The sequence below is a fragment of the Gallinula chloropus genome, assembly GCF_964237585.1.
Source record: "Gallinula chloropus genome assembly, chromosome: Z".
In the NCBI taxonomy this organism is placed as follows: Eukaryota; Metazoa; Chordata; class Aves; order Gruiformes; family Rallidae; genus Gallinula; species Gallinula chloropus.
The window spans coordinates 80,910,577-80,923,005 of record NC_140089.1 but is presented as its reverse complement, the minus strand read 5'-3'; the positions used below and the strand labels follow the sequence as shown (position 1 = coordinate 80,923,005).

At 41.6% G+C, this 12,429-nt stretch overlaps 1 protein-coding gene across 1 annotated transcript in view; it reads right to left on the bottom strand.

Moving 5' to 3' along the window:
* Positions 1 to 12,086, bottom strand: part of KIAA1328 — a gene marked incomplete at its 3' end in the record, with an annotated part of 173,744 nt that extends 161,658 nt beyond the window's left edge. The window contains exons 1-4 of the mRNA XM_084278132.1: positions 12,017 to 12,086; positions 8,915 to 8,950; positions 7,170 to 7,300; positions 3,169 to 3,263 (exon numbers count right to left, since the gene is read on the bottom strand). Coding sequence (XP_084134258.1) covers positions 3,169 to 3,263; positions 7,170 to 7,300; positions 8,915 to 8,950; positions 12,017 to 12,068 — 314 coding nt within the window. The 5' untranslated portion in view covers positions 12,069 to 12,086. The remainder of the gene's footprint in view (positions 1 to 3,168; positions 3,264 to 7,169; positions 7,301 to 8,914; positions 8,951 to 12,016) is intronic.
* Positions 12,087 to 12,429: the final 343 nt, after the last annotated feature.

Here is a 12,429-nt window from a genome sequence, read left to right as displayed (position 1 = left end):
CTCTCTGCAAAGGAAGTTATGACCCTCTCCATTCAGCCAAATGCCAAGACAGAGAGCTCTCAAAATCTGCATTTCACTCCAGAATACTTCGTAACCATTCTCAGCATGATGTCTAGCAAGTCCTTAATGCTCAACAGTCAACTGTCTAGGTCCCAGGGGCCCTTGCACTGCTCCCTCCTGGAAGAAGCTAATGTGTCCTGACATTGGCACAGAGTATGAGAGTAGGAATCTTTCAGTGTCTTCACCGCGTCACTCTTCATTTCATTACATAAGCTGATGACTGATTCAGGAGTAGCCTGCAGTAATGAAAGCTCAGAGAAAGTCTTTTTTGCCTCTTTAAAGGACTCTGCTTGCAGGGAAAGCTAAGATTCGCTCTCACTGTGGCTGCCACTTTCACCACCACCAGACCAGAGCCTTGCAGAAAACACAAAGGTGCCACGCTGGCTGTTTTTGAAAATAATTGCAGTTCACACTCAAGAATTTCCCATTCACTCAAAACACTTTGCCATATATGAGCATGACTCATTCTGCTTAAAAATTCTCCTGCAATTTGAAAACAATCTGCTGACACAGGGGAAAAAAAAAAAAGAGTTCAAATTTACAATATTTGAGTCTTTAAACTTGGGATCCAGTTTGCCCCTCTCTTTTCAACTTAAGAGCCAGGATAGTCTGGATATATTCAAAGAAAGGCAAAATGATGGATAGATTTACAGGTGGCAGCATAGAACAAACACTACAATTATTTAGCCTAGAAAGGAGGATTAGAAAGGATACAGCTGAGTCCTTCCTTTCAACCCTGCCTCAAAATTCAATTTCATAAAGTCCCTAACAGCTAATGTGATGTCAGCCACTGGAATCCCCAGCAGAAGAGCATTACAGACCAGGAACAGATTTTTTTTTTTTTCCAAAGTAAAGGATAATAATATAGCCAGAGTTGGAATTTATTGACATCAAGACAAAGTCTGACACTGCAGCATATTAGCTAGTGGACAGGCACACGCCTTCCCAATGTTCAGAAGTGCACTGGGGAATGAGAGTTGGAGGAAGAGAAGAGAAAAACAGGAAGAGAAAGAAAAGCAGGTTAGTTCTCCTTCAACTGTCATAGAAGTCAGGGGAAAGAGCAGCATCCCAAACTGTTCAAGCAAGACTTGGTTGAAATTCAAGCCCTAGAAGCTACTAATATTTTGTTACTGGTTTCCACACAGATTTTTACCGCTTTACAACTGCCTCCATGCAGACAGTTATTGACCAATCTATTTCCATCCACCATCCTGCAATAAACATGCAGGAATTAATCCCAACTACCATCATTTTCATTCATAAATAGTAGCAGAATACCTAACAGTGAAGTATAGCTCAGGTCAAGCAAGACCTTTATTATTCCAAGTATTTACTGCAAGACAGTCTTCCTGGAAAACTTTCAGCATTCTGCTGGTTCTTTCTCTTCTCTGAAACAGCAAAGAATGTTCTACTGTAGGCAAAAACCCTCCATCATTGCTCAATCTGGGAAGAAAATTATGAGGAGTTTTAAAAAAGTGACGAGGTGAGCGGAATTAAAGTTCAACTTCCCTATTACTCTGCAAAGGACTTTTAATTACATCCAATAAAAATATGATTAGGTTTAAAAATAAAAGAGAACTAAGTATAAAATAATAGTGTTCCACTAATTTTACTTTTCAAAATTAATGTTGCTGCACCTTCTATTTCTCTTCGAAGAAATGTCAGGCAGAAATATCAAACTGTCCTCAGGGAAAAATCACAGCATCTGAGATTTAAGAAGAATCCCATGCTCAAATGAGTTAGTGTACTACTATTCACTAGGGAGCCCTGTATTATGAGGAACAATGTAATAAAGGGCTTTTTTTAATATTAGAATATACCTCTATATATCAACAGTGGCAACACTGTCCGAATAGCTCCAACATCTGACAATTTGTAACCAGGCTTCCCAGCAATCTACCCTTTATGACAGCCTTAACTAGACATTTTCTAACACATGAGGTAGGATAAAATAGAGTTGCAAGCTTGAAGAAATTCAGAAATTACTGAAATACTGTATAGCAAGAAATCCTATATTGGTACAAATTATTAGCAGACAAAATGGTCTGCTGTATGAGAGTAATCAGAGAGAAAATATTCCTCGCTGCACCAAAGACTTATTGCATGACCTTGAGCAAGTAACTTAATTTCTCTGCCCAAATTTTCCTATAAAAAGGACAGTAATGCTTGCCAATTATTGCAGACATATGAAATCTATGGCAAAAAGCATTTCATTAATACCTGAAAACCTGCATTTTGTTCTAGGAAAAAAAAGTCTGCCTTTATAAATTCTTAATGTGAATACTAACTTTTAGCCCAAAGGATCTGAGATCATCTCAGTACACTTTCCCCTCTGATGTGTGAAAGCTTGCCAATGTCCCATGTACTCCTCCTCAATTTTACAGCCATTATGTAAGAAAAGGTTTCCAGAGTTTCTTAAGTCCTGGGGATGCAGAGGGGGAGAAAAATCTCCACGCTCACACTCAACATATTTTTCACATCATTTATCTTTGTGAATGTAGCTAGCACTGGAATGAAAACCAGGGTTAAAAAACACCCTTTTGCTAAAGCTGAGAAAGATGCACTATTTCAGCTTCTCCTTTCAAAGAATAGGAAAGACTCAAAGAAATTAAAGCAAAATAAAGTTTGGCTTGGTAAGTTAAATTAAACTGGACGCTTTTTTGCTCTACATGTGTAAACATTGATGAACATGTTTCAGCCACAGGATCACCACCACACCGTTAACGTGGCATTCCACAGGAAAACTCACCCTGACAAACAAGCACTGCAAAATTCCACATTAATAAAGTTCGTCATTTCCAAAAGACAACTTGTATTTATAGTTCCAGCACATGATACAAACAGCAAACAAAACCTTGTGGCTAGGTTTATCTGGATGAACTACTGGAGGTCACAACTTTGGCTCTTGTTTTCAGTATGTTTAGGGGATTTTCGGTCAGAAAGCAAGGAAAAACCAACCAGGCTGTTTCACTATTCTTACCTCTTCCAGCAAGAAAAATTACCTTATGCAAATATTCAGTTCATAATGCAGCTCTACACTGCTTGATGTTAATTAGAAGGCTGACTCTCCTTAAACATAATGCATTTTCAGGTGATGCTTATTCTCACCTGGCAAGTTCTTTAATTAAGTTTGCAATGCGTCTCTTGTCCTCAGGACACAAATCCTTTAAAGAAGCACTCTTGATTCCTCCTTCATTAGTGACCTGAAAATTTAAAGTAACATTTTAGAAAGTACTCTTTAAGGGAGAATAAATATTTCATAAAATATTAAAAGCATTTCAAAACCTAATAATTAAAAGTTGAAAGCAGAGAAATTCCAACTGGAAAGAATACACCTATTTTTTAAAAGCTAAGTACAGGCAGTGAAACAAATTGCTAAATTGTGGCAAATTCTTTTAAGAGACTTGTAATTCAAATGCAAGCTGCTAGCATCAACACTAAACGTGTTGGCTACAGTTTTAAGACATACACTATTCTTTGATTCATGGTGTTCTCATGACACAGAAATTCAGTGCAGCGGTACCCAAATCCAAGTTCAAACTGTATTATACTAAGATCCTAAAATAAAGAGTAAGAAAAACACATTCCACCTTAGCAGTTTTGACCAAAGCAAACAAAACAGAAGAAAATTTTAAAAGTAAGTAGCGTATCGTTCGTTAGTAGATGGTAAGTCCTTATTTCAGGGAATTTTTTAACACACAGAAAAGTACACACCCTTTCACATGTCACTATCCTTTGGCTTTACTCACTCATCTGCTACCTTCCTACCTGCTACTCCTCGTAACAAACCTTTAACGTGGTGCAGTGCCAGTTCTCCTAGTCCACTCCTGGGTGCCTATGAGAACTGCAGTGCCTGTTACCCACGCCCACCAGAGGACAGGCAGCGGTCCCCTGAGCTACTGAGGTTACTGACACTACCCATTCGGGGTGACTGCAAGCAAGAAACAAATCTAAATTCTAAATTATTTTTCATCAAAAACTTCTGTTATCCATGACTCAGCTCCCCAGTTCTAGTGATAAGCACAAAATAAGAATCCCAAGATGAAAGCAGTATTAACAGCTATGCTATTCTGTCCAAGGTCTTGGCACTTAAAGGAACTTATGTTCAGTTTAGACTTCTGCAAACCTACAAATATTCCAAACCTTCCGAAGAACATGCAGTGCTTAACACAAGAATGCACTGCGGTTTGCCCAAGTTAACACAATACAGCTCTGAACAACCTCAGAGCACACAAAGCAAACATTGGACTTCTCTCCCCTCATTAGCAGTAATGGCAGCTGATCCCCACACATCAGAGAGAAAGTGCCCCCTTCCTTTCTTAGCTAATTGCTTCTTGAAGAGTGGTTTGAAACAATTAAAGGACTATGTGGCTTTGGAAAGAGGTGATGATTTTATATAGAGCCATGTTATACCCACCTGACCTTCACTACACTCCTAATTTAACCTCAATGTATTTTTCTCAGGGGGAGAAAAAACAAAAAAGGAAGAAAAAAAAAGTTTCACAAGGCAAATTAGACTTTGGGGCTTTTCCAGGGGATGTTTTATTTCACAGTTCCCTTCCCTAACATTAGCTATTTAGAGGCATACAAATGAAAATGTCTTTACCTTAACTGAAGTTAACATATGGTTGAAGGATTTCCATTTTCCATGCTAAAAACATCTGAAAATTGGGGTTTTTTTCTTAGCAACTAGATAATGGAATGTCTTTAAGAAAAAATTAAAAGCTACAGCACGTTTTTCACTCAAAAAAGGCAGACACATTACCATATTAGGGAAGGAGATTTTAACAGAAGGTACCTCAAGCTATTACCCAAACCTACGTACATACAAACATTTGCAGGAACAAGAGGAAAATCTGAAAAGTTCATCTGTGTCTTTTTATATCACCCAGAGGTATGATAGATGGCACACAAAAACCTCTCAAAGGCAGGCTTGTACCATAACACACATCAAAATGAAGCTGTGGAACAATGCAAAGCAAAAGCTGCAACCATCAAAACAAGATGGTGATAAATGAAATATAGGCCAAGACTGCATGGTCTCCATTTTCCAGATTTGTGTCCTTTTCTACACAGCCTGGGGTAGAACACAGATTTGTAACTCAGTATTTTCTGGGTGAAACATAGTACACAAATGGGAAGATCCTCTCACTTTAAAAACCACATGTTGGAAGGTGACAATCTGCATGAGAGAAGCTGACAACTTCTGTCAAAAGAGCAAGTAGGAAGACAGGAAATTTCTGTCAAGACCAGTATAGAAAACCACAGATTAAATAAAGTACCAGAAGAGCTCCAGAGCTAGGCAAGACCTTTTAGAAGTCTTTTCCAAAGCTGCCATTCTCTTTTGTGGTACTCGAGTCTATCTGAACGAAGAAAAGGTAAATCAGTTCTGCTAAGATTCAAATTAGAGCAAAACTGAACCTGGTATCTTCAAAAGAAGACTCTGGTAAATCACTAACTGTGAGCTACCTACCTGTACAACAGTGTAAGGCATCCTAAGGTTTTCCCTAGACACGTACAGAACCCCTTGAGGAAAATCAGTCATGTTGGTGATGAAAGATTCCTTGCCAAAAATCTTGGTGAAACGTTCTGCTACCACAGCAAGCAAAACGTGCTGTTCTGATTGTTGCAAGTAACTCAGAGCTCATGTTCAAAGTTAGAGCACAATGTTTCCATGAGGATTTGGCAAGGTAAGAGAAAAACAAGAGATTAAAAAAAGACATAAATAAAAAAAGCTCTGAACTCATTTTATTGTCAATATTAAAGCACATTTGAGTTTTAAATCTAGGCTTAACGTATTAGCCATTGTATGACAAGAACAAAGCCTACTTTTACCCCAGCAACTCTCACAGGGAAAAAGAAGTACTGTAAACAATGCAAAGGAATGTAAACACACAACAAAACAGATTTATAAAGGCAGCTATGAGGCATCAGGCTTGTAGATACTTATGAAGAGATGCTTCTACATAAAGATTCCGCATAATGGGTGCTGTTTATTAAATGTCTCTGCCTATCACTTAACTGCATCATTTGCAAAGCAGAGGTACACACCAGCCTCCTAAAAACAGAATAGGCCCTAAAAATGATTAATAGTTTTTAGAGTATCATGCTAATGGAGTCAAAGGGCAATGACACTGTCAAAGCAACGAGAATGGAGCAATCTGTCTTCCCATCAGTTCTGAATGTACATCTGAGGCACACAGCATTTACTCAGCACACAGAAGACATCTCAGCCCAGATGATAAACATTTAACTGTGCAGTGATACAACAGTGATACAGAAGCAGCCAGGTTTTAGATCATGACTGTTAAGTGGGAAGATACCAAACCCTAGTGACTTACAGACCTACCCAAGATGACTACTAGGCCAAGAGACTTAAGAGGACTCAGAGGACTTACATAGTCACAGTACTGTACAAATCATGTTAGAAAAATGGCATCTCTCCACAGATTTCTGAACATCACAAGACCTATTAGAATACAGAATGATGTTCCAAAGGAAAGCCTGCTGCTTTGAAATTTCTAATGCAATCAGCTGTAGGAAAAGTGGCACCTATTCTCACAGGAGTAGATCAAATAATTTGAAGCAGAGCCGAAAATAATGTCAACTGACAAGACTGCTACACAGATGCTTTAGAAGATGTTACTATCAAAACTAGAAAGTGATTTTACCCCACTAACACGAGCAGTCATGGCAAATATATCTCTGAAAAGAGTTTTACATTCGTGTTTAAGTGGTGTGACTAGAGCAATGGAACTGAACAGACTGAAACATATCTTGTGTGTTTGGCTAGCAACACACAGATTAGGCACTATTCAAACCTGCACTTACTGTCTCTCTGTATGAACACACAGAAATAGATATATCCTGTTTCCCATAGCCCTAGTTACATACCACTGACATAAATTAGCACACTTTGTTCTCTTTTAGTGGACAAGCAATCTCAGTGGAAGAGTAGTTTTTGCCAGCAAGCTACCATGTAAGTGGGCAAAAAGAGTGAAAGTTGCAAAAACAGTAGTAGTCCAAAAGTGTTTAAAAATTTTAAATATTTCCTGCTATTTTTCTACCATGTGCACTCTTAAGAGCAAGAAAAGATTGTGTTTACTCACCTGCTGGTCTCCAGTGCTTCTAACAGGATCCATGGAAACAGAAGGAACAGCTATAGGCACCTTTAGCTCTGTTTCACTTTTTTGGTATTTTGGCAAATAGCTTGTTCTTAAATTTCCTCTTGTGGACACCCCTGCAGATGGAAGACAAGCAGAACACACAGATTATAAAGTCCGAAGGGGCCATTCTCTTGCCTCCTACAACAGGATTTCCATGAAGGCATCCTTGCCTCAGCAGCACTTTTCTAGAAGAGTAAGAATTCCAGGTATGTTTGCAGTTCCCTCCCCAGCCTCTCACTCCCTACAAAATTTTACTGTGATGAATGTATCAGCAGAAAAAGAAGCACATGGCACTAAAGTCCTCCTAGCCACAATGAACATGGAAGTAAATCCTGAACCACACACACTGCCTTCCAACTAAAGATCAATGCAAAAACCTGTGCTGAAGATGCAAAAGCATGAAACTGAGTTTCTGCTTTGACACTCACAGACAATGAGGAACCAAGAAGCAGTAATGCTGTCTGAAGTACCACTCATATGCTAAGACATAACTTTGTGTTATACAATCATCCTAGTGATTGCTAAGACTAATTGTTTGTTCCTTTCTGGATCAGGGATAGGAGTAAAGTTACACTGCAGGGCAGACTCCACAGATTACCTGTGAAAAGCTTCCTGCCATAATTAAAGTTAGTTCAGCACTATCAAGAGTAACAACATTAAAGAACTGAAAATCCTAGTGCTGCAATTACAAAGTGCCAACACTGACACTAACACTAAAACTTCCCAGGGCCAGATGAAAGCTGACAACTTCCCAGTACTGCCTCAAGGTTTGAGCTGTAACTGCTCAGAAGTGCCAGAAGTTTTGAACAAAAATATTGATTTTATATTAGCAGTCAGAATGTATTTATTTGAGTAAAGAATCTGAGAATTGTGCTAACAGTTCAAGTGAAAGAAATAAATTACAGGTTTTAACATCTCCATGCTTGTACACAAGGGAAAACAGTTTCTGAAATTCTCTTACATGAAGTGGAGGAACATTTCCCAGGGACCATTTCCATCCTTTAGGATCACTGCTTGCTTTCCAGGGCACCGGGTATAACAATCTGACATTGCCTGGCTTGAACTAGGCTAGCCATGCAACACACACACATTTTTAATAGAGCTGTCTGGGCAGTGGGTTTGAAGTGGAACAGTAACCATCCTGCTCCAAAGCAAAGGTATGATTCCCCAAAATATGTAACTGCTGGCCATAGCCACAATTTTAACAGAGTTAAATATCCCCAGATATGTTTTCATGGTCTGGTATCATTTAAAAAGCTGTTTGAAAAAAAATAGGGAATTCTGAAAGATGTACACAAGCATGCATTCAGTTGTTTGGGTTTTGATTTTTTTTACACAATGAATCTAAATTTTAATTGTTCTCTTCCAAATTTTCAAAAGGCCTGAACATCTCTAATGCATCAACATTCTTTAGAGACCACATTACAACTTCAGCTTACCACACAGATTGCATAAAACTATGCTTTACCTGCAACAGGACCCCCCCCCCAAACTGTTCATCATCTACTGTATGAATATCTAAGCAGCAGAGCATAAATCCTCAGCTACAATCCTGCACGTGTCATCACAACTTGGTGACGACTCTGTACCTTACACACTTAAGCACACAAAACACACATCTGAAAAGACATGACAAAGTTCAGCACTCACAGGAAAAACCTTTGTTTACAGCTATCAGAAGGTCATACCTGAAACAGATACCACTGGCTGGTCTTCATCAGAAACTGCATGCGGCTTTGTTAAAGGTAATAAACAAACAGGGACCAGTCTGGGCCCTTTAAACTGTAACAGTAAGTGTTCTGGCTCTTAATTTCAAAAGGTTGTCGATGAGAAAACAAACTGACAACACTAAAAAAAACCAAAACCTTGGCTAGAAGAAATGAGCAACACAGACTGATAAAACACAAAGCATTACTCTTTCAGTGTGCATTAACTTTCAGCCTGTAAAGATTATCTGAGAGGTCACCTTCACAAAAGATCCCAGGGAGCAGCCCCAGTTGCAAGTGCAATTACTAAGATAATGAAGTAATAATATTTATTTAAACTAGAGCAGTTTATCATTATGTAAGGAACTTCATGATATTTAAGAAAGACAAATTACAGAACATACTCATACAGCAGTTAAACATGGTCTTGCACAATGTATTCTAGAAAAAACATAAATGAGGATAAATGCAAAACGTTTCAAAGGAAGTTGGTCATTCTCATCTGATCATCACATGATGAGTAACACATGAAATCCTGAGGACTAATTTTCTTTAGGAAGATCCAGGTTTGTCCTGAAGTCATTTAAAATAGAAAACCCATCAAAAGAAACCCAAACTATTTCAAAAGTTTTCAAATTACCAGGGCTTTAACCATCAAATTACTTGACTGCATAAGACCCTTAAAAATCACAAAGGGCCAGGCACCATGTTAACTGTGCTGTGTTAGCAGTCACTGAACCAGAGTCTTCACCTCCTGGAAATCACTAGAAATAGGGCTCAACATCAGGGAAGGATGCAAACTGCCTTAAAGCAACAGTTCCATTTCGTGGAACATAAAGATTTTTATTCCCACATAAGTATCTAACTTTATACTAAAATGAAAAAAACAAAATCACAGGGCACAATTTTGCTATATTATCTTTTCTTTCTACCCTTTGACTTTCCTAAACCTTTTAAAGTTAGCCTATTACTAATTTCTGTACTGTTTACAGATAAATGCATTTAAGGTTTTGTAGTTGTCTTCATACAGTAAAGTCCCATTGTGAAAATATTTCAATTAACTAATACAAACTCTCGCATTTATTAATATTTGGTTTCAGTAGTACCATCTCAAAAACATAGTTTAACAAATTACCACACACTGGAGAAAATTAGCAGCAGCCTAGATGTCTCCTCCTGCAACTTCAATCAGCACCCACTATCCATCACACAACTGGCACCTGGCGAACCAGAAGGGATTGATCACAGGCTCACTTGTGATCTTGTTGATCCACTTTATCACTTGTAAACAACTGTCACCCATCAGTCTCACGCCAGTTTTAGAAGGTGTTCCCTTAGCACTAGTGTCAAAGCCATCTCTCTCTAGAGAAGCTGAAAGCATTTTTTTCCTGCCCTATAAGCTGTGGCCTGCTACCTCCAGCTGTCACAACATGTCATGGGGTCATGACAGAAACCAGGTGAGGAGGCTGAATAAACTCTGAGAGTAAAGCACTGTGTCTTCTCTTTCAAAAAAGCACCAAGGGAGATCAAAAGTCCAAGTCTCAATCCCAGCCCAAGCAGCTGTGTCAGCACAGCTATGACAGTAATCTGCAACACACAGAGGAGAGTACCTTCAACTCACAACACCTGCCAGCTACCAGAGCCACCCCCTCCATGAAGGTTTGCAGCCTGCTGTATTAGAATAAAACAAAGTCAGATCAGGTTATCTTTATCAGCCAGATTGAAAACTGCAGTGACTCAGGAGCTGATTCATAAACAGGTCTAATACAGTTCATAGAACCACAGAAGAGTTAGGATTGGAAGGGACCTCAAAGGGCATCTAGTACTAACCCCCTGCCATGGGCAGGGTCACCCTGCACCAGTCCAGGTTGCCCAAAGCCCCATCCAGCCTGTCACCATAACTGCAACAACACAACTGAACGGAGTAGTGACAGTGTGGCAACAAGTCAGCATGTGACTACCAGTCTTCACCCTGTCACATCACTGAAGATGTTGTAGGTGATTTTTTTTTTTTACACAAATGAGAAATCCTAACCAAGTGCTGCCTAAACAGTCCATTGGATGGTTGGCCCATTTTATTTCTGCATTATTTTCCAGTGGCTGTGCAACCAAGCATAAACACAAGAGAACACACACACACTCCTTTCTTCAATCACTTCTAGTTGATGCTGAATCCCCCTCTCCACATGAGTAATAGCAACGTCTGCAGTCCCTACAACTAAACTGTCAGCTCCTAAGTTTCCATCAGGCCATACGGCCAGATGTCTTCAAGTAGCTGAGCCTCTACCTCAGCTATGTGAGCCCAAATATCAATGCCAAGTCCTTCTGGTTCTCTGAACCACATAAGCACACCTCTCTCTAGCCAAGCTTTTACAGGATGAATCCCAAACACCTCAGCTACCACCTACTTCACGCACATCCCCAGCCCCATGTATTCTCCCACAGCTAGAGCCTGCGTGTCTGTCTCCCACTTGTCCCTCACAGGCAGAGAGCCCTGTTACACTTGTAGCCAAGCCTGAACACTAGTCACAACAGACACATCTTCTCCTTGCTGCTTGAAGCTCTAGCTTCAGTTTCATTCCACTGAGTCTCTTACCAGTTTCCATGAGCTGAACCCAGTTCCCTCATTTACGACGTACTTTCCACCCCCAAGGACTTGGACACTAAGCCACAGGGAAGGCAGGCACCCACCCCTCCCTCCTCCCCCAGCCCTCCTCTGCCCTCAGGCCGCGCGTAGCTCGCTGCTCCCCACAGGCAGCCACACTCTCAGCTGCTCTCCCCTCGTCGAGCTGCCCCACGCTCATGAGGGGAGCCCCCAGACCTCGGGGAACCCAAAGCCCCGCACGGGCTCCAGCCTTATGAACACCAAAGGCCCAAGCAGGCCGAGTCCCCGCCTCAGCTGCACCTCAGCCTTCCCCGCCAGCCCGCTCCCACCCCGCTGCTCCCCGGGCCCCAGACCCCTGCCCTGGACCCCCAACCAAGAGGCAGACCGCCCAGGCCCCACCGCCGCGGCACGGTCCCGGAGCCGAAACCCCCCCGCGGCCCCCCTGCCCCTCGGGCTGCCCCCGCGCTAGGGAAGGATACCGCCCCGCCGCCAGTAAACACCTCCGCCCGGACCGGCGCCCACCTCCGCCATCTTGAAACAACCGCCACTCCCAGAGTGCCCCCCGCCGCTCCCCCGCCGCTCGTCGCCCATTGGCTGCCCGTGCCGGCTTCGCCCCGCCACTGTCGGGGGCTGCCGGCAGGCGGAAGAGCGGTGCATGCTGGGAGCCGTAGTCCGCCGGGCGCGGGCTGACGGAGGCGCCGCCCGCCGACGGAACTACCACTTTCGCCAGGCCGCCCGCTCGCTTCCCGCCCGCCATAGGCAGACCGAGGCATTGGCCGGAAGAACTACCACTCCCAGCGAACCTCGCGGCCCAGCCTCGGCTACAGGATAGGAGGAAGGACAAAAAGGGTCATGGTTTCCCGTCCCCCTGCCCCCGCCGCGCACACAGACA